General features: G+C 41.0%; 1 protein-coding gene across 1 annotated transcript in view; it reads left to right on the top strand.

Moving 5' to 3' along the window:
• Nucleotides 1–208: 208 nt before the first annotated feature.
• Nucleotides 209–26,935, top strand: part of Samd5 (sterile alpha motif domain containing 5) — a 48,912-nt gene continuing 22,185 nt past the window's right edge. Inside the window, exon 1 of the mRNA XM_076926832.1 lies at nucleotides 209–922. Within this exon, the coding sequence (XP_076782947.1) occupies nucleotides 464–922 (459 nt within the window). The 5' untranslated portion in view covers nucleotides 209–463. The remainder of the gene's footprint in view (nucleotides 923–26,935) is intronic.

Below are 26,935 nucleotides of genomic sequence, written 5' to 3'. Positions count from 1 at the left end.
CGTGGGACTCGGGTGCAGACGTCCACGGAGGCGGCCAGAAAGCGACATGCAGCGTGCAGCCCTCGGATTGTCCCAGCTGGGGAACCTCCTGGGCGGCGCGGCGCGACGGTGACCCGCGCAGGGTGCGAGGGGTGTGCCCGGCCCCGCCTGCGCGCCCCTCCCTGCGGTGGCCGCGCATCCAGGGGCGGCGCGGAGCCGAGCGGCTCGCCCAGCCGCCAGTGCCCGCGAGCGCCGCGCCTGCTCGGGGAATCCACTTCGCTGCTAGACGCTCCTCGCTCACACTCGCTCCCTCCCCGGCTGCTTCCCATGGCTTTGACTCTGCGGCCGGAGCCTAACCACTAACGGGAGAAACTTTTCCTGCCGTTTCTTCTCCCCACCCCCATCCAGGAGAGGATTAAAAGTTGCAAGAACTGGTGCCGCCTGTGTCACTTGGGTACTCGCCGGCCAGTTCCGAGTCTCAGCCATGTGCACCAACATAGTTTACGAGTGGCTGAAAGCGTTACAGCTCCCTCAGTACGCTGAGTCCTTCGTGGATAATGGCTACGATGACCTGGAAGTGTGCAAGCAGATCGGAGATCCGGACCTGGACGCCATCGGGGTTCTGGCTCCCGCGCACCGGCGACGCATCCTGGAGGCTGTGCACCGCTTGCGGGAACAGGACGCGGCCGCTGCTGGCCTCTACTTCACACTGGAACCGCAGCCTGTGCCACAGGCACCGCTGGTGGACGCGGTGCCCCCAGGCCGCCGGGGGGAGCCATGTGGCGGCTTAGCCCAGGGCACTCGCGGGGACACCCGTGGCCAGCCGAGCGCTCCCCGCAGCAGGGAGCTGGTGAGCTACCCGAAGCTGAAGCTGAAGATCATGATCCGGGATAAGCTGGTCCGCGATGGCATCCACCTGAGCAAACCCCCTTACTCCCGCAAGGTAAGGAGGCGCCGCCAGGGCGACCTTGGGGGCGCGGCGGGAGGGGACCAGGCCTGGCGCTTCTGCAGTGGCTCAGCAATCAGTCTGGGTGGCAATTGAGAAACCAGGGTGTTGGGGGTGTCTGGTTCTCCAGTTTTCTGCGTCATCTGTGTATTCCTTCCGTCCTGGCGTCACTAATAATAGCTGCTCATTCAGATTTTGCATGTATTCAACTCCTTGGCATATGGGCTCGATGGTCAGGTCCTGGGCAATGGGTGCTTGCTTTTGGTGGCAATCCTAATGCCTCTAGTAGTGCCTGGTTTGGAAGAGTGACAAAAAGATGGGTCCCATCTGCCTTATTTTCAACCTTCCTCTTTTTCTTTACTTTTTTTCCTCCGAGTTTTGAGAAACTTCCAAGAGGAGTGGGTGACTATTGCCAAATGGGTAGGGGAATTTAGGGCTTGCTGGTCTCAATTCCATGCTACTGAGAACTGTACCATTAACACGGACCTGTGTGTGTGGGGAGGGGGGTGAACTGAACACAAAACACACAAGTGCCTATTCACAGGAGAGAGGTTCCTTAGGCTTAAGTATTCCAGGGTAATGGGGTGCTGAGAAAATGGGGTAATTTGGGGTCCGTGGTATTACTAGTTCGACTTACTACTTCAGATAAAGGCAACCTAGATTCTTCTCAAAACTCCAAGTGAACAAGTGTGAGGAAGGACAGCAGGAAGTGACATGTCAGTGCCTAGAAAGGAATTCTCACACGTGAAAGCCCGGGCTGCTCTGCGAGGCATGCAGACCTGTGGCGTGGGGTTTGGACAACTAAGTACCAGAAAGTGCATTTTCACACCAGAGCGCTGTCTCCAGCTTCAAGGGGGTTGGTTTGGCTTAGTGAAGTGGATTGCTTTGGCTTCGTTTCCGAAGCTGTCCTCCTAGAGAGTGCCAATTTGGCAGAGATGCTGGCAGCACAGGTAATGTCTGGCGTCACCTGGAACTCACAGGAAAAATGAGCATCTTATCCTGAATACAAGGGGTCTGGAGAAGCCTAGCTGAAAAGCTGTGAGAAGAACACACAGCAGGCTAGGAGTGTTAACACAACACCACAGGAGGAAATGGCTAGTCTAAGTGCTGTGTGGGTGGCATCAGCCCGGGAGATGCTCGAAAGTCTCAACCGCAGGTCATAACGCCTAATGGATTCAAGTTCCAGGGCTAGTGGTTCACAAAGTAGATACAGTAAAAGGAAATAAAAGTTTGATATTATCCAGCTGCCATCTTGCAGGTGGTGGTCGGTGGGGGTGGGCAACCGTGATCGCCTGCCTGAGAATACAAAGTTGCTTTTATAAAGAGGGTCAGGTTAGGAAGAAGGTTTGCCTCCAGCAGGTGTCCCAGCCACTTGCTCTGACAGGACCATTGAGGGGTGTTGGGATCAGGAACGGAGAAGCACAATCACAGTAGCCTGAAGGATGTCCAGTGTGCTTAGAAGGATCATGGTCAGCAGAACAGAAATGTAGTCCAGTACCAAAGGAGCAGGAGGCCAGCTCAATGGTTGTTACTAATACACTAGGAAGTAAAGTGAGCTTGCATTGAGAGATGGGCAACTGAGGAAGGGCTCAGTTCAAATGCTGGACAAAACGAAGGCCGATACTAGCCAGGGCTGGTTTAATCTTCAGGACTACTATAGTGCAGTGTTGCTAAGAGGATGGGTGAGCGTGGGCTGGGCATGGAAATAGATGGCGTTAAAGCAATGCATTTTGGTTCCATTCTTACAAGGCAAAACAAGACAAGCCCAAACATCACATTTACAAGCTGGAAAGCATTTGAAGGATAGATGTAATGCTTGAGCAGAGGCTTTGGCTTGTGATTCCTGCTTAGATCAATAGCCTAAGCTATCTTTAAACTCACGATCCTATCTCCGCCTCCTAAAGTACTAGAATTATAGGCACGTGCCACCAAGCATAACTTTCTAGTTTACCTTTACCTAAATGCCCCATCACTGTAATGCTTAACAATAAAACTTGTCCCGTTTTACTTTGTTGTTGTTGTTGTATTTTTAAAGACAGGTTTCTTCCTGTAGCATTGGCTGCCCTAGAACTAGCTCTGTATACTGGGTTGGCCTTGAACTCACAGAGATCTGCTGTACCTACCTTCCGAGTTCTGGGATTAAAAGCATATGCCAGCTGATTTTGCTTTCTATGTGTATTTAATTTTCCTTCTTTAACCAATAAAAGAATCAACTGGGGCAAGTAATATTCTCATCACGCCCTCATTACCTTCTGGGGAGCAAACGAATAGATCTGAAGAACTTTATTGTATGAAAGAAGAACACATACTGACATAGGAATTAAAGTATAATTAATGCATGTAAAACTAGACACGCAACTATGAAGTATCAAGTCACGTTGTTTCTTTGGAATTTACTGTTTATATATGATGTCCTCTTAAGTTCTAGATTTTTCTGTTGTGTGGGAGTTTGTTTTTTGATGCAATTATTTCTCCCATGAACAGTGCTGGGAACTTCTTTAAAACGTAATCACGTTCTAGTTCTGATTTTCCTTGGCTCTGTCATGGTCGTGGTCAGAATGTACACCGCTCATTACATGGATTGGGAATTGAGCTTGGCAGAGCAGGTTCACTCTCCCTGGCAGTTACAAGCATGGCCAATCCTTGGGACATTGTACTGCAATGAAAATACTGTGTGGCTTAGACATGAACATGCCAAGGGTGGTCATGGTGGGGTTGGTGAACCTGCAGAGAATTGTGAGTTGAGGAATTTTCTCAAGACTAGCCTGAAAGGACTGTAGGACTTGCATTAGAAAAGCACCCCAGGTTTCCTGATCACAGAGCTTAACTATAAGTAAAAATAAAGGTTTTCTTGTTTTTCCTTCATATTGGAAAACCAAGAGCTTAGAGATACCAGGCTTCAAGTCAGAAGACATGGATGAATCCCTCTGCAGCTCTTTTTAGGGTTTTTCATTGTTGTGATTTCTACATGTTATAATGGGTCATGCTTATATGCACAAATATACACGTATAAATGAATATAATTTTCATGTGCATTTTATGCATATAACATTTTTTTGTGACCAAGCTTCTGTACCCCACACCTTCCTCAGGTTCCAAGTCACTGTGATTGGCAGGATGCAGGCATCCTACCCTCTGAGATTGTAGGGTCTGGCAGGGAAGGCATACGATACATTCCACAATAATAACTGAAGCATTGATACATTCCACAATAATAACTGAAGCATTGATACATTCCACAATAATAACTGAAGCATTGTTTTGATGGGAAAAGCAGGATTCCACGAACAGGTCCGTCCAACTTTTTTTTACATGAGCTGGGAACATGGGGCATGTTAGCAGAGACAGAGGAGGAAGCAGAATTCTGGAAAGCACTAGAAGCCATGATGTTTCAAGGCAGAGAAACTGTAGATGGTAGCCAGATAGGTTTCTAACGGGGTAGATTTATAGAGTTCTTTAAAAATTTTAATTTGCTATTGTCACTCTGGGTGTGGTATGTGTGCACAAGAGTGTCGTATGTGCCACAGCACCGTGAAGATTAGCAGACAGCTTTGTGGAGTTGGTTCTCCTCCTTAGCTTTTACTCGGGTTTGAACTTAGGTCACCAGGTTTGCTGAGTGAGCTTCCACACCTGCTGAGCCGTCTTCTGGATAGACTTCTACTACAGCTCTTCCTAGGAAATGTCTTCTTTCTTCCCTACCAGTGGAAGACAGTATTTGAATTAGTGTAGCCTTAGTTAATAATGCTGTAGGGATGGTAACCGTCATCCACAGGTTAGTATGGATTAAATTAAAAAGGCTCTGTGGTGACATGGCTGTGAGATATCCTCAGAGGAGGTAGCTTAAGATGAAGGAATTTGGAAAGGCAAAGTTGCCATGAAGACTTCTGTGTGTGGAGGGCACAGAGTATTAGAAAGGAAGAGATTTTGGCAAAGGCTTGCCATGTCCTTTGGAATTTTGCCTGGGGTCTTGGCAGAAGCTGACATGACAATAAATATTGTTCCTTCCAAGAATTCTTTTTGCCTGTATGACATTACCAGGACAGATTGGAAGCGGGCAAACTTTAGCTTTTCAAGCTCAACTAATATCCTCAGTCTAGATCCTTCTAGGCTTTTTCTTTTGCTTTCAGTCCAATTGAAACTCTGTGGAAAGGAGAGATGGGGAAAAACAAGAGCTGATGTTTTCCTCATGCTCTTGACAGGTTACTCTGTAGAGTTCTCATGTCAGTGGACCCTCTGCTGTCCACCCACCTATGCATTTGTTATACCTATTCATCCACCCACCCACCCACTTACCCACCCACCTACCCATTCTTCTTCCACTTAACCAATATTGAATGAATACCATGGATTAGGCCCTGTGATTAGGATGGCAGTCTGCTATATAGACAGGACCTTTGCTTGCATTTGCAGTGCTGAGCTCAGTACCTGATATATGGTAGTTGTACCACAGCAAAGATCAGTGTTAATTGTGTAAACATTAGACATCAGAGAATTTTACGCCTGTGTTTATTTCAGGGACCCAAAGAATCAATTGTGTTCACCATAAAGGTGAGTGAAGCTAACGATGACTCTTTAAAACAGAAAAATTTATCCATTAAGAGATACTGAAGAAGAATCAGGAATTAAAATGCTGACCCTGTAGATCATCCAGAAAAAGAGTTATGCAGTGGGGCGAGGATTAGAGGAAGTAAGTGTGGTCCTCACGGTGTCTGTAAGGATATGCTCATTTCCAGGGTCCTCCTGGAGTACCTGCCACAGGATCAGAATCAATTCCTTATGAACTATCAAGTGTAAGTAGGCATAACAAGTATTCAAGCCATCACTAAGGAGGCTTCTGTCCTTCTTCACTTATCTGCTCTGGAAGTAACGTGCTGAGAACAGGGTTGACATTGCCCCCCAAACTTCACCAGCATATGGATTCTGTGAGTTATGTGGCCTTAGGGGTTCCCCCGGAGAGAATAGTACTGTGCATTTTTATCCCACGGTGGACACTGTAGTGTAATGGTTATGAACCCAGGCTCACACCCGATGCTAAATTTAAGTCCCAGCTCTATTCTGTGCTAGGCTATCTTTGGCAGCACTGCAGGAAAAGGCAACGTGATTGACTGCTTCATGGGGTTGTTAGGTGGGTTTGATGAGCTCAGTTTCCTGAACCTATGAGATCAACATCTTGTCTGTCTAGAGCTGTTCCAACAAGTACCACACACAGGGTATTTGGTGGTTAAGACAATGCAAATCTGTTCTCTGCCAGTTCTGGAAGCTAGAAGTTCAAGACTGAGGGAATAGCATGACCTCCCTTGAAAAATCCTAAGGGTTTACTGTGTGATTCACCTAACAAGGTCTTGCCAAGGGCTCCAAACAGCTTCCCTTTGTCTGCCCTGAGGACTCCAGGCACCATCAGATCTGCAGGGTCATATGACTCAAGTGACTGAGTGACTTAACTCTAGACTGGACCTGCTGGAGACCTTCTGTTGTTTGGGGACCTCTAACTAGCAGCTTCTCAGGTTGCATCCTAACAGGCTGGAGTAGCATATCCAAATGCAGCATCCCAAGTGCAGAGAAGCACTTTGGGCTTTGCATACTGTGCCTCATTCTTGGCTGTGGGAGGAAGCAAGCTGCTATAACTTATCCTTCTTGTCTGACGTGGTCCTTCATTATGCACCACCCCAAACGGCAGGACACCAGGAAATTTCCTGAGGCTGAAGCCTTCTGCATTTTTGTCAGATTTGTCTTGCACCTTCTGACCTGCAAGTGTATTACCAGGAGGCTTGGAGTAATCGTTTCTATTTTGCTCATTTGTCCAAGCTATCAAGATCCAGGAACAGTGTGAAATAATATGGAAGAGATACATGACCAAGATCTCTGTTGAATAAATTGTGATATATTGATGAAGGTGTGTGTGTGAGAGAGAGAGACAGAGAGAGAGAGAGAGAGAGAGAGAGAGAGAGAGAGAGAGAGAGAGACAGAGAGAGACAGAGAGACAGAGAGAGACAGAGAGAGACAGAGACAGAGAGAGACAGAGAGAGACAGAGAGAGAGACAGAGACAGAGACAGAGACAGAGACAGAGAGAGAAAGAGACAGAGACAGACAGAGACAAACAGGTATTTTAAATAAGGGATAATCATCATCATCATTAACCAAACATTAGCTTCTGCATCCATAGAATCCTTGAATAGGAAAGGGAATTCCATAAGCTATAGATGCATTCATCATTTTAGTTAAGAAATCTTTATCTTTTAAAAGTGATTCCTATGAATCTCCAATTCACAAGTGACTCAGAGGCATCCAAATCTTAGACCTGGCATGGTTCGGTGCTCCCGATTCCCCTTCAGTGGAAGCTGGTTGTCTTTTCTTCCTGTGATTATTCCAGTTGCCAAGTTAAATGAAGTAGTGTGCTAAGTCTGGAACTTAAGCTGTGGAACTCTGGTCCTAGGATCCCTGTTCTGGTCAAGGTGTAGTTTTACAGTCACAGCTGACTTACTGCTTGTCTTCGGTAGCAAACCACCCATCTGGTTTCATGTTCAGGCTGCAGGTAATTGGGAAGTTCAGGTGACAATTCACCGAGCTTAAGTTGTGACCTCCTTTCTGTTGTCTGCGTAAAGGTAAAGCAATTGGAGTTGTCTTGGAAGTCTAGTTTAGAAATCATGGACCTTGAACTCTTAGGAGAGAGGTTAATTTTTCTATTCCATCTTAGACAGTCTTTACTCACATTGAGTCTTCTGGTGGCGCCCCCATAGGTCTTAGAGTCGGTTCCTCACTTCAGGAAGTTAATGATCCATGCCTTAAATATGCTATACTTTTACTTTTGAAGAATGGTTTACATTCTTTAATATGTATTAAAGGATCACATCAAACGTATACATTAGTATTATGTAACCAAGAAAATTAAATCAGAAAATTTAACTTATTTTTAATTTTATTTTCTTGAGAAGGGATATCCTGTAGCTTAAGTCAGCATAGAACTCTGAGACAGTCTGCCCGCTTTCATGTCTTGAATGCTGGGATCACAGGCATGAATCATCACATCTGGCTAGAGAAGACACACATTTGATTTGAGGTCAGGCAGTGAAGGTACGCTGCTGGCGTTGCTAGCTGATATCAAAATGCTTCTGGTGAGCTGTGTTAACAGACATTCGGAAAGAGCATTTGGCAGATGAGTTGTGTGGCTTATGGTGAGCATTTGTTTAAGTCATCTCCAGCTGTTCTTCTACCAAGGTTTGCTCAGGTACCTCAACATCTTACGGTGTATAATAGTGTTACTCAGTGATATATCATACATCACTGGATTCAGAAGGTCTGGGTATGGAATGGCCTCCTGACACCAACAGTAGGGGGATTTGGTAATACGCAGTTATTTGGTAGTAAACCCCTGGTAGAGTTTTCATACTCATTATTTCTAATCAATTCCATGTGGTGAGACTACAATAAAAATTATTAATTAAAAATAAAAGTATCCAAAGTTGGGTTGCAATCATCGAAATATTGACTTAGAAGATTATAGTGTTGTCAGATATTTGAAGCATTTCTTGACCTCCACAGGTACAGACATGCTTTTAGATGGCTTTTAGATTCTTCTCAGGTAGATCTGATGGGGGAAATATCTACTATAATTGGAACCAAATCAAGCAATTAAGAAGACGATATTTAATAAACCGTGAGATGAAAACAGAATCTGCTGGCAAAATAATGTAATTTTTCTTTAATGTATAAAGTGGCTTTTAGAATGCATGGCATTTGTAATTCTTTTTGTATTTTTACGACAAGAAGCATGCCCTTAGTGTGAATTCACGTGTTCCAAAATGGAAACTTTCCTGAAGGATTCGTAACCTACAACAGACAGTTCCATGGTATTTTCAAATAAAAAACCCACCAGTACCCACCAATCTCTGCCAAAAGGTAACTATGGCAAAGGTGTCAGTGTTGCATGGGGATGGACTGAGGTAGACTACAGAGAATCCATTAACTGTGCTGCACTTGATAGATTACTCAGGATTCAGATGGTGCCACAGTATCCTTAGGGCTTGGCATTTGCTTATTTTTATGTTCTTGCAGATTCCTTCCTGATGCTTCCAAGTCAAGTCATAACAATGTTCAACTTGTTCTTCTCCCACTTGAGTGGAAAAAAAACCCCAAAACTGATGCTAATGGCAAAGGCACATAATAAAGGGTGCCCTGTGACAAAACAAGACTTGTGTCTGCCTTTACATGGTAAAGCATGCTATGAAGTGATTTTTTTCCCTTAAGGTCTGTCACGTGATGAAGACTGGGGCTGGCTCTTAAGATAGCAGGTACTACCTGGGAATACTTGGATGAGCATTTACTGAGATGAAGGGTAGTGAATTAGGGACTGCTTGTAGCTTCTTGAGCTCATAGTCGGGATAATGCTCGAAGCGACATGTATCTCCTGGCCCAAGCAGACTTCTTATTACCACTCCTGGTATTGAGGTGAGTGGGATTTATCAGATCGTTCCCACATTTTATGAAATGTTGCTCTTTAAATTGACCACTGATGCGGGCTTGGGGAGAAATAGGAGCAGAAATAAGACGATATTTGTTTTCAGTCCATATAAGAACTATTAAAGACCAGTGAGTGTGGAACACGCCAAGAGGCATTAAGCATACAATTTGTCTTCCATAAAGACTAAGTGACATCTAATAGTTTAAAGAGATCTCATTACCACTTCTAATTGGAATAAATGGTCTGAGGAGCTCTAAAATTCTTACTGTTAAATTTCCATAATGTTACAAATACAAACAAAATGAGATCTGCTTCATTCCCAACAGGTCAGAAAGACAAGAAATATAATTGGTATGTATTCTCTACTTTACCAAACTCATAATGAACAGAGATGACAAGTTCTAAGATTTTTTTTCCTCTAAGAACACAGTCTAAAGATACACCTATCATTCTTGACACCAAGTAAATTATTATTCAGTCTTTCATTTTTATTTGACAAATTATTTTAATTGTGAATCATGCAATAATTCACTATTATTTTCTCTAACAATTAATAATTAAGACAATTAATAACTAAAATGAGATAATTTAATTTTAAAACAATTAATACGGGCAGTGGTGGCTCACGCCTTTAATCCCAGCACTTGGGAGGCAGAGGCAGGCGGATTTCTGAGTTCGAGGCCAGCCTGGTCTACAGAATGAGTTCCAGGACAGCCAAGGCTACACCGAGAAACCCTGTCTTGAAAAATAAATAAATAAATAAATAAATAAATAAATAAATAATAAAAATTGAGGGTTCCCTTGTTTACAAATAAGTTCTCAAAGCCTTTAAAAAACAATTAATAATTAAAATGAGGTAATTTAATTTTAAAGTGTTCAAACTTCAGGGAAACATGCCATGTATTGAATAGAATTTTCACCTCGCTACTTCAGCTTACACTTTATATTCTGGTTTACTCTTTAAAATTTTTAATACATAATCTCCAAGTGGCCACATAGGAGTAATAGAGTTGACGTAACCCACGTGTTATTGTTTTGCTTTTATACATCCTGATACCATTGCTCTAGTTTTGGACTGACTGATTTTCTTGGGAATATGTGGTGCTACAACGCAGGTGTGACACCCTAAGCTTACTCTCCTTAAAGGACTCTTGGAGCCACTCTGTGGGTGCGGGGTCAACTTTGTAACTAGGGGTGTCTGCACTACCGTAGTCCATATAGACCACAAAGACGTAGGCTAAGAGGTATGAACTTGATGTTTTTCCAGACCCCTGAAGCTCCTAGTATGTTCCCTTAATCCTGCCCAGAAGAAGTCTTATCACTCATACTGTTGAGGATTATTGATAGGGCATGTGCTTTTTCATGTAGGGGTATATGTGTGTGAGTGTGGTATAGCTATGTGATGTAAACATACGTGTGTGTGTGTGTGTGTATGAAAACCAGAAAAGGACATATGGGTGTCTTGTTATACCTCTCTCTACCCCCTTTGAGACAGTGTTTTTAACTGAACCCACACCTAGGCTGGAGGCAAACACTCCTCAGTGATTCTCCTTTCCCCGTCCTCCCCAGTACGGGGTTACATGTGTGGGGGGCCATGCTTGGCTTTCTGTATGAGTGCTGGAGATCTGAACTCAGGCCCTCATTCTTGTGTAGTAAGCTCTGTTATCCACGGAGCCACCTCTTGGTTCCCACTGGGAAGTTATTTTGTTCTCAATGACACTTATAGGCAGCAACTGAGATACACGTTTCCATGTTAGTGTGAAATATAAAATCCTGATGATTTTAAAAGAATTATTTCTGCTGAAAATGATGCCCATATCCATCTCATGGACTTGCAGCATTAACTCAAAGATATGTAAGGCTACTCTGTAAATATTAATGAGCTGTACAGATTTAAGGTGTTCTTATTGGCAGTATAAATCACTGTGCTTACAGGAATTTGTTTTTAAATGTTGAAGAGTATGGGGTTGGGGATTTAGCTCAGTGGTAGAGTGCTTGCCTAGCAAGCGCAAGGCCCTGGGTTCTGTCCTCAGGTCTGAAAAAAAAATGTTGAAAAATAGAGCCACTGTACTGAGGAAACAATGAGGTGATCAAGAGAAATTGTAAATAGCCTCCTGCATTAACATTTCTAGCATGATACTGTATGAAAAATTTCAATTTCATATTTAAAACCATGTATGTTTGTCTTAGGGTTTCTATTGCTATGATAAAACACCATGACCAAAAAGCAGGTTGGGGAGGAAAAGGTTTATTCAGCTTACACTTCCACAATGATGGTTATCACAGAAAGAAGTCAGGACAGGAACTCAAACAGGGCTAGAACTGGGAGGCAGGAGTTGATGCAGAGGCCATGAAGGAGTGTTGCTTACTGACTTGCTCCCCAGGCCCAGCCTGCTTTCTTATAGAACATAGGATCACTGGCCCAGGGATGGCACCACCCACAATGGGCTGCCCCTCTCCCCAGTTGATCACTAACTGAGAAAATACCTCAGAGCTGAATATCACAGAGGCATTTTCTCAAGTGAGGCTCCTTCCTCTCTGATGACTCTAACTTGTGTCAAGTTGAGCCACAAAACCAGCCAATACAATGAGTAAGAATGCCTGGTTAGTATAAAACACACAAAGCTGGTCAGCAATTATCATGTGAAAACTGATTTTATTTAGCATTGTGAAGATACAGTTGATAAAAGTGGATGTATTTACAGTGTGCAGTGTGGTGTTTTTATAGATGAGTTCATTGTGAAATGATCCTATCAGTCAAGTAAGCTTTCTCATCGCCTCCCTTGTTTATCATATCTTTGTGATAAAATACATTGAAGATCTAATCTCCTAGCAATTATGACACGTACAAAACAGTAATATTAACTCTAATTACTGTACTGCATAATAGAACTCCACAATTTATCCTAATTGAAACTTCATACCTTTTAACCAACATGTTCCCAGTTATGCCCTACTTCAAAAGTGATTTTAATACCAAGACATGTTATGTCTCCAGTTGGTCATACTTGCCTTTGGCATTCTCTCTCTTACTGTTCTGACACCTGTGTGTATTGTTACTGATTTTTTATAATCTCTGTTCTTTGACAATGTCATTTTTCCACTCTCTAAGTGGCATTTCTTTAATTAAAGATCATATCCCTTTATATTTGTGGTTTTCCTAAAATTACAGTTCCGTATTTTCTATTTGCAACACTTATTTTCCTCTTCTGATTATTTTCCTGGTGCTTTCTACATATATATATATATATATATATATATATATATATATATATATATGATGTTAATATATTAAAGAATATTAATCATGTTAATCTATTAAAGAACAGATATTGCAAACAGCTTTTCCAAACATAAGAATGTTAGTTTCCAATTTTGTAGATTTTTTTATATGCCCATGGATTTAAATTTCTTATGTGTTATACTTTATTGATGATTTTAAAGCTACTTTTCTAAGCTGGAGGAATACAGGAGGTATATAATCAAATATTTTATTTATTTTTTATTTGGAGGAGTGGTTTCATCTCACTGAACCCAATTCATAAAATGGTTAAAATCTCACTCATTTATTAAGCTTCTGTAACGAGTGAATGAAATATATTATGTGAGAAGGGCCTTATAACATATCTAGCATAGTGGTCATTCAAAACAACTGGTTAGTATTTTATTGTTATACATAATTTAGCAATTGTAAATTATTCTTAATCTGAAGGTCATAGTTCAGTTATCTCCTTGCCATTCTGTTGAAAAAAGATCATTCCTTCATAGTTAAAATTAATTTGAATTTTTTTAAAAAAAAGAATTCTAACAAGAACAACTTGTTGAATATGATGTCCAGCACTCAGGAGTCTTAACATGGGAAGAACACAAGTTCCAGCTCAGCCTGGGCTGCATAGGTAGTTCCAAGCTGGCCTCAGAAACATAGTAAGACTAGTATCAACTCAAAGTGCCCACCTGTGATCCAATTGGAGAATTGAAAGCAGGAGGGATCAGCAGTTCAAACTCAGTCTAACTACATAGAAGGTTTTAGGCCATCCTGGTTACATAGATCCTGTCTCAAACAAAACAAAACAAAACAAAACAAAACAAAACAAAACAAAACAAAACAAAACAAAACACTCAAAGAAATATTTCCCAAAACCCAATCCAAACCAATACAAAATCAAGCCAATCAAACAAGAACTTTGGAACCTATTATAACTATTGAAACTATCGCCTTACTTGATTTTCATTCACCCCATATACTTTTCCTTTGCATGGGTAAAGAGAACTGACCTTGATTTTGTGATTCTTTTCATCTTTACAAAACCTCTGTTTAAGTCCATTGTCAGTGGACATGCATATAAATACCTTTCTCGATTTCCTTAAAACTGTCTAATTTGTCTGAATTTTATTTTGCTCTACGATATGATGTAATATGCTACTGCTATTTATAATTATGTTAGGCACATTGTTGTTGTCTCATCTAGTTATTGAAATTACACTTCTCATTTCTTTTTTCTAGTGTTATTGCATTGGCCTCAGTTTATCAAACATACACACACAAATAAATGTAGAAAACAAATTAAAAATAGCTAAGCTATTTTTTTTCTTATTGAGCTCCATGTTGAGGAAGTATTCAACTAACAAACTTCCCGATATGGAAGCATCTTACATAGATTTATGAATATCGATGAAGTGTCTTTTGAAGCAACCAGGGTATGAGATACAGAATTAATAAGAATCTTATTATCCAGTCTTTATCCCATTTTTCTATGTTTTTTTTTTGTGTGTGTGTGAGTAATGCTTGGTATTTATTTATAATCATTTGATGTCTTTAACAACCATTGTCATGATGTCTGTACATGCTGGTTTTGTGTCAACTTGACAAAAGCTGGAGTTATCACAGAGAAAGGAGCTTCAGTTGAGAAAATGCGTCCATGAGATCTGGCTGTAAGACATTTTCTCAATCAGTGATCAAGAGAGGAGTGCCCATTGTGGGTGGTGCCATCCCTGGGCTGGTAGTCTTGGGTTCTATAAGAAAACAAACTGAGCAAGCCAGGGGAAGCAAGTCAGTAAGTAACATCCCTCCATGGCCTCTACATCAGTTCCTGCTTCCTGACCTCCTTGAATTCTAGTCCTGACTTCCTTTAGTGATGAACAGCAGTGTGGAAGTGTAAGCTGAACAAACCCTTTCTTCCTCACCTTGCTTCTTGGTCATAATGTTTGTGCAGGAATAGAAACCCTGGCCAAGACAGTGTCATATTTGGCTTTATGACAATAGTTTTTTTTAAGATAGTGGTGTCTATTTAGGAGGTATAGGTGATAATTAACTATTCTTGGCTTCTGCAGTAATATTGTTTTGAACCAAAAAGCAGAGAGTCTGGTGAGAGGCACTGAATATGTTTTCATAGCAAGAAATGATTTTGTTTTTCCTTTTTGCTCTATGTAGTTAAGGAAATTCCTCCCAGGCTCTGGAAATATGTCCCCTTCAAGTGCTCACTCATCTTCCCTCCCATGCTCTGCCTTCTTCTGCTCCCAGCTAACTCCCAGGCCATTTAGTGGAAGATACAGGCTGGGGCTTCTTGCCAGATGCTATATGTTAAATTGAAAACCCTTATAAGAAAAATGAAAGGGGCATTCGTTTTAATTTAAATACTTGGCTTTGCATAGCAATAACAGCTCAATGTGTAACAAAGGTAGAATTGGAAAACTCCCCAAGGAAAACCAATTTAACATACCTCCATTTCTATTTAAACTTTCTCTGAAAGGTCAAATGGATAGATATGTTTGATTTTTTAAAAAAGTCAGTGAAGCAAGGATTAAAAATGAAGCCTACGAATAGAATGTTTGTGAAGAAGATGTGTAAATCAGGTGCTGAAGTCAGCTGAGTTTGCAAAAATGGATACACCCAACACTCTCCACACTAGCCATCAATCACACAATAAAGATATAGCCACTTTAAAGGACCCATGTATCAACGCGGCAGAATGCAACCCTGCTGTGTTATGAAGCACTCCTCTGGGAAGCTCTTGATTGACAAAAATAGTACTGCTTTAAGTAGGAGCAATATTTTCATGGCCAGAAAGTAATAAAACTATACATGAGCTCTGTGAAAAGAAAATATTTGACATAAAACCCCCCAAAGCAGTGCTTGGGATGTGCTTCCTACAGGATTAAGTTAAGGTTCAAAGTAGTTCCAGCTAATGTGGAAGCTGATAATTTGATAAGTCGTTAATTACATCCAAGACCCTGTCATCTGCAGGCATCTGAAGAGAGAATGGGATTAGTCGCCACCTGGGATGACAGATGCACTGCATCACTACTTGCATAGGTTAGTGCGCAAAAAAAAAAAAAAAAAAAAAAAAAAACAGGTCAGGAGATGCCTCTTGCATCTGTTATACATTAGAATGGAGCCAGAGGGTATGCAAAGTAATTTACTCTTGGAGACCTACTTCATTACAGAGAGGTGGTGGAGAAATGCCATTAGACTGGCCATGTTCATGTTTGGTTTTATTGCCATGTCATTTTAAATCAAGAGTTTTTACTGCTGCTTTTGGCATAGCAATTTGGGCCAGAGCTAGATCTCTGTTAATGGGATCCTTGAATGGATACAGTTACCCTGGAAATGTGTTGAATTGAATCTTCTGTCTTCTGATAACTTATTAAAACATGATGGCTAGTATACCCCTGAACTGCTGGGCCATGTTAGGCTGGCTTTCTGACAAGAAGTATCTAACCAGGCTTGGAGATGTAGCTCAGTAGGTTGGTTTATTCCCTAGCATCTTGTGGTTGGGCATCTTGTGGCTAGGCATGCCTACTAGTCAATAGTTGGGAGGTAGAGACAGGAGAATCAGGGGTTCACTGTTATCCTTAGCTATGTAACAACTTTCAGGCTAGTTTGGGCTACAGGGGACTCTTTGTCCAAAAATAAAACAACAATCGTAATATTCTCAGTCATCCCCAAGAAAGCTGTTTTGGGAGCCATATGCTAAATTATACTAAAGGAGATCTTAGAAGGAAGGGAGGGGATGATGGTGGTATTTGTAGGCAGGCATACCGAAAAGCAAGAGCTCTCCAGTTACCTGAAGGTGTTCTATGAAGATGTTTGCATTGGGCTTTGGTTTTTATTAATTGTGATAATTAGATTTACTCTTCATCTGACCATATGTTAATCAGTTATGGATATATTTGCTTTGCCTCCTCATATCTGGAGGGGAAGTCTGTTTGTATTCCTTTCCTCTCTTACCTCGTGAATTTGGAAAGCCAAAATGCTATTTTCAAGTCCCACCTTGATCTACTTCGTAAGTCAGCCTTGTACAACTAAGACAGTGGGCTGGCATAAGCCAGGGCATAACTTTAGTATGAGTGTAGCTGTTGTTATTCAGAGAAGAACTGTAGGGCACTGTTTCATTCAAATATCATGACGAGCCTCTGAGGCAGAAGCTTATTTTGGTTGTTTTTATTTTTTGGATGAACAAAACAAAGCTTGAAGAGTTTGAGTGAAATATGCAAAAGGCGTACAGTCAATAGAGTTCACTTGAAAGCCATGTACTGACATCAGAGCCCATGGCTGCAATTCTGCCTGAAAACGTTGCATTGTGGGATTTGACAGTGCTCTTTGCCTATTGAGGCATGGGGAAGGAAGTACATACAGGGTAGAGTTTTTAATGTCTTAAAAGAGTTTAGTAATATATTATGTAAATTTCGGTGATATGGTAGAATATAAATTTCTAAGTAAATGTCTATGATATAATAAAATATTTTGTATTTTGTGTAACGTATAATTCTTCTATTGTCTCAAAATGTGTCTTAGATATGATACACAACAGGGAAAACACTGATGTGTAAGTCAAATCATAGCAACTTGATAAGGAGAGTTCCTTTTAAACTGAGGTTTTCATACTCCTGTTCCATGTTCTCTTATAGCATGAAGACATTATCTTTACTACTTGTATATGGTCGTGACTGTGTCACACAAAAAGCGAAACATTATATCTTTCTTAGGAAAGGTCTAACTATGCCAGAGACTACTAAAGCCAGGCTTTTCTATGTTAGTGTATCATTCACCTCTAGGATCCAAGGCTTTCCTTCCTTTTGATAATATATAAAATAATATAAAGGCAGCAGCCATTTTAACCAAATGATGCTTTTTATCGGCCAATCCTAGACATTAATTGGGCTGCTGTTATAACACACACTATAGTTTTGAGCATCCAGAATGTCTGTTTGGCACCTGGGGTAGAATTTGGAAACACTTGATAGTCGTTATGGTAGAGAAATTAGCTGGTGGGTAGTTTCCTTAGAAGGTCCAAATCCCAACGACTAAGTAAATAGTAAAGTAAAATCAAGTTGCAAATTATCTAGTCTGGTTTTATGAAGAGTGGACATCTACAAGGGAATTATCCTTCTGTTCTGCTCCTATTAATAAACTTCACTGTTGACGAAAGTGTGCTCTCTCGGCAATAAATACTTTGAAAGAATACATTTTGGCATATGCTTTTTTTTATATTTATCTGCTTTGAAATATACCTAAAATTTTCTAATAAGCAGCTGATTTATACAGTCGTGCATCTGAATACTCATGGAGTAAATATTTGAAATTCCATTAGAATCCCTTATGAACTTGGGAAACAAGCTGAACCAAATTCCTAGTTGTTACATGAAATAGCTCCAATGAGACTCGGCCTGAATTTTATCCGTGAAATCATGTGTTTTATGGAAATAAATCTAGGCTACCATTAAAGTCTTGACTGTGGACCCTCTGCTGGGGACGCTTAGTAGCCACATTGGTCTCAAACTCAAGTAGGTGATTTTTACTATCTTTTTTGTCTTTCATTAGGATCCCAACACTGTAGAAACCTACTTATAGTTATCCTTCCTCCCACCCTACCTCTATTTGTTGGAGACTCTACCTCTTGGTAGATACCCAGGGTCCCACTGAGCCTTTCATCTCCATTCTCCAGACCTGATTTGCAGCCTACTTTCAGGAGCCCCTCCTCCCAACATTCCACTCCCTAGGGTCCTCTCCTTTTGGTATGGACCAGCTTTTCCTAACTCTTTCCAACAGTCCATTTCTCTTAGCCTTTCCCTAGTGTTCTCTGAAAATGGACTTGTAGAAATACTCTTTATAGGTGTCACACTTGACTAAGATCAGCAACCAAAGAACTAGATGCTCACCCAAGAAAGACAAGAGTAGATATCAACACTTATAAACAAGTCAATCATGCTAACTCCAGATACCTAGACCCCAAGGCAAAAATACAACCGTGAACAGCCAAGACAATATCCCTCCATCAGATACCATTAACCCTAACTCCACGATAACTGAAGCACAAGACAATGATTTCGTACTAAGAATTCTGAGTATATTCAAAAGCCTTAAAGAGAATATGAGCAAATCACTTAATGACGACTATAAAAACCTAAAGGAAACGGTTGGATAAAATAATGAAAACAGTTCGAGATATGAAAGTAGAAATAGAATATCCAAAGAAGACCCAAATTGAAACAAAACCAGAAATGAAAAATGTAGAAAGCAAACAAAAAGCTTTGAGGTAAGCTTCACCAACAGAGGAGGAGACACAGAAGTGAGAATCTTGGGCATTGAAGACAAAGTAAGAGAAAGAAAAACGCTAGTCAAAGAAAATGCTAAATCTAAGAAAGGAAAAAAACAATCCAGACACAAATCAGCTACAAATCCTGGGACACAATAAAGAGACCAAAGCTATGAACAGTAGGAAGAGAGCAAGGGAAAGAAACCCAGAAAATATTTTTAAACAAAATTATACAAGGTTTCCTCAACTTAAAGAAGGAGCTGACTACCAAGGTACCTATAGTTACAAGTAGTGTAAAAAAAACCCACAAATATACAGGACCAGAAAAGAAATTACCATGACACATAATAATTACAACAGTCAACATACAGAAAAAAAAAAGATATTAAAAGCTGCATGGGATAAAGACCAAGAAACATATAAAGGCAAGTCGATTAGAAAAATATTTAAAATTTATTGTCAGTCAAGGCTCTGGAAGCCAGAAGGGCCTACAAACTCTGAGAGACCACAGATGCCAGCCCAGATTACTGCACCCAGTAAAACTATCAATCACAATTGATAAAGAAAGAAAAACATTCTATAATAAAACCAAGCAAGCAACATCTATCTGTCGTACTGGAGACCATCTGTGAAGACCTCTGGCCCAGCTGGGGGGGGAGGATTCAAGTGAAGGAAAAGGGCACGAACAGGAAGGGGAAGTGCTTTTGCTGCCCACACGCAGCCCCTGTTGCTCCGAGATGCTGTACTGGTGGCTCTGAGCTGAGCCAGTGCAGGGTTGGCTAGTGAGCAGAGCTCAGAGAAAGCTTGTGGCAAAAGCTTCAGGGGAACTGAGTGTTACAGCTCTTGCAACAGATGCTCTCAGATGACAGAGTAATTCTCACTCAACTTTATTCCTTCTGGATAGGATCTTATATATAGTTTCGAGGTGGGTTGGGCCTGACAGCAGGTGCTTCCTATTGGCTTGGCCTGAGATGACTCATCTACAGGAGGAGGGACTTGTGGTTGCTGTCCCATGTAACTGATGGCTACAAGTCTCTCTTTGGGGGGGCTGTGGCTACATAACAGGGGCCTGGAGTCAGGAGCAGGCAAAGCTCCTACTGCCCATTCTAGGTCTCTTGGGCTCAAGCTCTAGCTTGAACCGGATTCAAGCTAACCGACTAGATTAACGAACACCAGCCATCTTTTTGCTATTTCCAAGAAATATGCTTCTCCATCAAAGCTAGGAAACATCTCAGGATAAAAGGGAGTGTAGAAAAGGCATTCCAAGCAAATGAACCCAACAAGCAAGAAGGTATAGCCATTTTAAGATCTGACACAATAGACTTAAAACTAAAATTAATCAGAAGGGATATGTAAGAATGCTACATACTTATCAAAGAAAAATTCACCCAAGAGGATATTAACAATTCTAAACATTTTTGCACCAGACACAAAGGTATCCAAATTTTTAAATGAAACACTATTACAGCTAAAAATCACGATGCAGTGATTGTGAGTGACTTCAATATCCAATTCTTGCCAATAGATAGATCACCCAGGCAAAAACTAAACAGATAAATACTGGAGCTAAATAATGTCATGAATCAATTGGACCTAGGAGGCATTTACAGAACACAGCACCCAAATACAAAAGAATACGGTTTCTTCTTAGCAGCTCATGGAATTTTCCACAAAACTAAAATAAAGTAAGTCTCAACAGATACACCCTATATCCTGTCTGACAACCATGGATTAAACCTGGGTATTAACAACAGAAAATATGCACACTCATGGAGACTGAACAACTCACTACTGAACGTAACAGGGATGATGTTGAATTTACGCTCCTCCACACTCTTTCTCCCATGTGTTGGGATTACAGCATGCTCCAGTATGACTGATCTATACGGATCTGGGGATTGGTCCATGGATGCTGTGTATGCTAAATAAGCATTCTAATCACACACACACACACACACACACACACACACACATATATATATATACCTCACTAGCCTTTCCACCACTCTTTGTATGTGGTCATATGGCCACATTCTGAATAAAACACCCCCAATAATAGCCAGCAGAAGAAACGGGCATATTTAAGAAATAAATGTAGTTTATATCAATTTTGGCTATTCTTCTCATAAAATGCTTTTCAGTCAATCAAAAATTATGAGATGGGAAATAAGATTTGAGTTACAAAGAAAAAGGTCAATGTAACTAGACATGGAAGTGGTCAAGAAGTTGGAATTATAGATACACATTTTAAAATGGCAGCTAAATATGAAAATGGAAGATACTAGTTAAAAATGTCAACCATTTTGGAGGATAATGTGAGGTTTTCTTACAAAATTGAGCATAAACTCTTCAAATAACCAAGCAGCACCCCATTCTCAGCCATTTACTCTGTTTATCAAAACAGAGGTCTTTAGAGCCCTATATACGAATATGTACAGCAGCGTTACTTAAAATATCTCCAAAGTAGAAGCAACACAAATGCTCATATACTTGGTAATACCAAAAAAAGAAAAACAAAACAAAACAAAAAACCAGATAGTCATATATTCTGGTGTGGAATAAAACTCAGTAATATAAAGAACCACATTGCCAAGTGCTTCCAGCGACGCAGATAAACCCCACAGTCACTGCATCAAATGAAAGAAGCCACACACAAAAGATTGCATCTGATTCCATTTATGTGGTATTCTGGGTGGAACTGTACTGAATGTGTATCAGTGACTACTCTGGACCAGAATGGAGGGAAGGGACTGACTACAAAGGGGCCCAGGGTAAGTATTTGAGATGCCAGTGATATATATCTTGATGATGGTGATGATAACATGACCATATGCATTTGTTCAAATTCACTTTAAAAACTAATCATACATAGGTTATTTTTAAACACCTGTACAAAGACTTATTAAGCTAAAGAAGAACATACAGAAACCACCATAAAATTCCCAATTAAAATGAAATTTAAAAAACTATTAATAGTTCATAATGATGCTGTGCTGTCTAGAATCAGTGAGCATTTTTTGAGTACTTTTGCTTTTCTATATATATATAAATACTGATTTGAATGAGACGCCTAAAGATGCCTAGGACACAATAAGGACTCAATGTGTCTTGTCATGTTGAAGTTGCTTTAATTTTTCTGTTTGACAAGAAACAGGGATGTTATATCACTATGTGTTATTGAGGCCCTGTGGGGAAGACTTTGAAGACTGTTACTCTTGGATTTTTAAGTTGATGTTTATGCTGTTGAGAGGTCTCATTTCTGTCTTCATTCAAAAAAATGTTCTTAACATTCTTTCTAGTTATGTTATGATGTCATAGAGTTACTGCAGAACTTAGGCCTCAGCCTGTACCCTCATAGACTCAGCAGAGAAATAGACAACTTCACAGGTACTACATCTACTGTGAGAAGTACTATGGTGTAACTGCTGTTAATTTGTCCATACTTCAGTAAATGACCTCCAACCAAGCCCCCGCAAGCAGCACTATTTAAATTCTGTGAGACTCCCTCCCACATACAAAAGTTGGAAATGAATTTGGAAAGAAGAGTTTCAGTGGAAGAAAGGGTTGTGTGTGTGTGTGTGGGGGGGGGTGATGAGACAGGATGATAAAAATATATATACCAACCCACACATATTGTGTGTATGCATGCATGTTCATGTGAGTGTGCATGTGGGTATGTGCATGCATGTGTGTTTCAAATTATCAAAGGAAAAAAAGAATAAACATAAGCACCCGTGGAATACTAATACACAAAGGGAAAACTTACATGGACTCAGTATATTAAGAGCCAGAGAACACAAAGAATGTGATGTTGTCTTTTTCCCATTTGTATCTTGGCACTGTGGAAGGTTGAATGTAAATCAAAGCCTTCTAAAGAGAGTACTGTAGATTTTAATTAAGGCATAAACCATATGGTTGGTTACTGTGTGATCAATACTGGCAATGTCTATATTACAGTCTAATGAAGAAGTCAGAGAAAAACACTGTAGAGGTGGTGGTATGTTAATCTTCTTTAATCCCCCCAGTGGTGGCTGCGCGAGTTCCTCCCTGTCTGCCTAATACACACACACACACACACACACACACACACACACACACACACACAGGCGCGCGCGCGCGCACAGTCTTACATTTAATGTGTCTAAATCAGCTCAATGACTGGGGTACTCCCAAACTTTCATGTTGCTAACACCCCTCCCCCTCTGATACTCCTGAATTATTACTTACTGAAATCTATGTTCTATGTTTTTTACCCTAGACCCAATGTGGGGGCTGGGGGCAGGGCTGGGTCCACTCTTCCCTGGCTGTTACATGATTTGTACTCTGTCTTCTGCAGCTCTCAAGCCTGCATCTTAGTCCTTTCGATTCTAAATCCTTCTCTTTGGTCCCCTTGCCCATGCATCTAAAAGTCCCACCCCTGTCTTCCTGCCCAGCCATTGGCTGCTGGCAACTTTATTTACCAATCATAGCCAACTGGGGGCAGGGACCCTCAGCATCTTAAAGGCAGACCCGTGGTTCCCATGTAATTTGGGGAGCCTATTTAACGCAAGTAGTATTAGATCCACTCCACAACAACTGTTTACTGCCCACAAACCCCGACTGCACTTGACAGATTCTGCCTCTTGAGCAGGATGGTCTGTTGACCACGTGCAGGTAGAAAAACACCTCTGAGAAAGCCAACCTGTATCCTGGAAAGGGAGATGTTTTTATGGTGGTTGTAAGACATCATCTCTAAACCAGTCTTAATTTCCCAAAGCAGGGACAGATCCACATGATTGAAAACACCACAGAGACAACACTTGGCAGCTTCTGGGTACTTCATCAATGCCACTCACAGACCCTGTTCCAATGGACTGCCAGAAACTAATCCCTGGGACAGAACTTGAACAGGGAACGTGGTGGCTGTTTAATTAGCATGGACATGTACAGAGGATTCGGGAACAAGTGTGATCCAGGGAAAACGTTGTGTAAGTCTAGTGCTCTTAGGGTTTGGATCAATGGGTTGCATACTTCTTATCGTCCTTAACAAATTATCTGGTTACTGTTCATATTGTTAATTACATTCAGTACATATATGCCTATTTATCTTATTATGCAAAGCACTATTAGGTGAGAACCCAAAGATGGCTGTGGGATACTTCCCTAAGAGAATTTATAATCTGGTGGAAGATATGCATACATCAATATGCACATGTATAAAATCCATTCATATATAAACATACCATTTTACTGTGATGGGAATGCCAAGAAGAAATGCAAACAGAGTTCTTTGGGAGTGCCAAGGACAGACTTGTTCATTTTGGCTGTGATTTGAAGACTCTTTGGATAGGAACTGTAATGTATACAATAGGTAACAGATCTCACTGGGGGTAGCTGTAGTGTGGCCTAGGCACTAGAAACTGTGGGCAAGCCTGTGGTTTGCACACAGATCTTGTCTAGTTTATGTGCTTTTGTGTGCTGCTCCTTGTGTTTTTTCAGCACATTGATGAAAATGTGTGTCCAATGAGAGAGTCTCAAAAAAGCAATGGCAAGATTTAGATGGGTGAGTGGCCTCCTTTGTGGTGCTGGAGAAACATAGTAGTTATATGACATGCACATAGACGTGGGCTGTGTGCCTGCTGCCTATTGCTGGGGCAACATGTTGAGATCAATAATGTAAAGGGAGGGACAATTGATTTTAGAGACTTCAATCCATGGTTACTTGACCCTGTTGCTTTGGGCATGTGGTGAAGCAGAGCATCATGGGGGAAGTTCAGAGCTGCTTGCATCATCCCTCCTGGGATGAGAAAGGAGGAGGGGAATGAGCCAAGGTTCCAACACACCATTTAAATACATGCCACCAGTAACTGATTCTTCCAGATCCCACTTCCTAATGTCCCAACAACCTTCTAACAGCAGTAGTTGTCCTAGCTGGGGACCAAACCTTTCACATGAGAATTTGGGGGATACTCTGGGTTCAAAATTTAAGAGAGGTGGGCTGTTGGGAGACTTCTCTGTAGTCCTAATGAGTTTAGAATTTATTCAAAGAACAGGGCACCTGTCAGATACACTAATCTGAAGAGTTACCCAAACCTATTTATCTTACGAAACAAACTATCTCTTTGTCTTGTTCAGATACAGGGCCGTCGGACACCTGTCTCATTTATTTCACTATAGATACCTTTATAGGAAGCCTGGCACAAGATTTACATATGAGAAGCATACCAGTTGTAAAAAATATCGAGCAAACTTCTTTAGTTTCTGACTTCGTCCTGCTTCAAAGAAAAGCAGCCATTTTACCACGGACGTTTTTTTTACACAGCTGTTTTGCTAGTTTGATGCTCATTTTAGGATATTAAAAGTCTTCAGGGATGGGGTGATGGTTCAGAATATGTGCTGCTCTTACAGAGAGACATGAGTTCTGTTCCCAGCACCCACGTCAAGTGGCCCATAACTGCCTCCAGCTCCTATGACTCTGGTGCCCTTGTCTAGCCTCCATAAGCCCTGGAACGTGCATCTGCACACCTACCCATATACACAGGAATAAAAGTTTCAAAATACTAAGATAATTCAATGAAATTGGGGGGTCCTTTGAAATATTTTATAACATAAAGCATTTAAAATATAATTTCAGACTTTCCTCAGTTCATACAATGTCACTGAAATACATGCACTTATATAGAATGTTTAAAAGAATAATCTTAAGCAGCTGGGGAGATGGCTCAGTCCTGAATGCTCTTGTAAAGGACCTGAGTTCAATTTCCAACACTCCTGTCAGGAGACTCTCAGTTACCTGTATGTAACTCCAGCTTCTGGCCTCTACAGGCACCCATACATATGTGCTCATGCACACACAAATACATAAATACATCTTTAAAAATATAAAAGAGTAATGTTAGTAAAACTTTTTTTTTTAATTTTAGATCTGGTTTGGGAGGACATCATATATATATATATATATATATATATATATATATATATATATATTTCTTCAGCCACTTTTTCTTAGAAAAACCATTCTATTTCTTTCAGAATGTCTTAGCCCTTATTGTATATGGGGAATCTAATTTTCTGATATCAAGATTATGTTTTCCAGACTAGCAACAGAACTATAAACTAAATGAATTAGGTTTTATCTCAGTAAGAAAATTATTGGTATAGGTGATTTCTGTTCGGTAATAATTAGCCTTGCACTTTTAGCTATAAGTAAAAGCAATATGGACAGGAATCTTAGGAGAAATGCATTTGGGTGGTTCAGTAAAACATCACCATGCTGTGCGAGTATGCATGCATGTATAGAGCGCATACTGACACGTGAGCTGCAAGTTCCTGCACTTATTTTTAGAATTTTCCTTGGAGGAGCAAAGACTGTGTGGAGCCTTCAGGAGGCAGGTGCCCCCCTTTAGTGATAGGGCATGTCAGTTTACATTTCCCCTCAGTTGAGGAGTAAGAAGGAAGCAGCCTGCAGGGCCTTCTGGGGCCAGGCAGCTTCTTCCTTCCCCTGGCATCCCAGGGGCAAACCATCCCGCCCACCCCCTGCCTTCCTACTTTCAAATGGGCTGCTGTTTTGTTTTGTGTCTTATAGAGATCCCTGCAATTAATGTAATAAGCACAACAGCAGTGAGGGCAAACCTTGCAAGTGGGAGAGTTCTTGTAATTGCTAAAAAGACACCAGCTGAAAGAAACTGAGCAGGCTTGCAAAGCCGTATGGGAGTGGAGCTGATGAATTAGTGTGGCCAGGGCAGCGGCTCCCAATGGCAGAAGAGGCATATTCTGGGTGCTGAGCCTGAGGCATTTTGCATAATCAACCTTCTCTGTGGTTTCTATTTGATGTCTTAATGTGTTATTCTGAGAACTGCAAAATCATGAAATGCAGATTCAAGTTAATCCGCGTTAACCTCTGAACTTGACCTGGTTTCGTTTAGAATTAGCCTTGTTTAAAAATGTAAACTACTGTCTTGACTCTAGCATATGAAATAATGTCCTGTTTATAAAACCCAGACTGCCTTCTCCCAGATCCTTTCTGGTTTGAGAAG

The sequence above is a fragment of the Arvicanthis niloticus genome, chromosome 28 (assembly GCF_011762505.2).
Source record: "Arvicanthis niloticus isolate mArvNil1 chromosome 28, mArvNil1.pat.X, whole genome shotgun sequence".
In the NCBI taxonomy this organism is placed as follows: Eukaryota; Metazoa; Chordata; class Mammalia; order Rodentia; family Muridae; genus Arvicanthis; species Arvicanthis niloticus.
The sequence above is the reverse complement of the archived record's forward strand: the minus strand, read 5'-3'. Positions and strand labels throughout refer to the sequence as shown.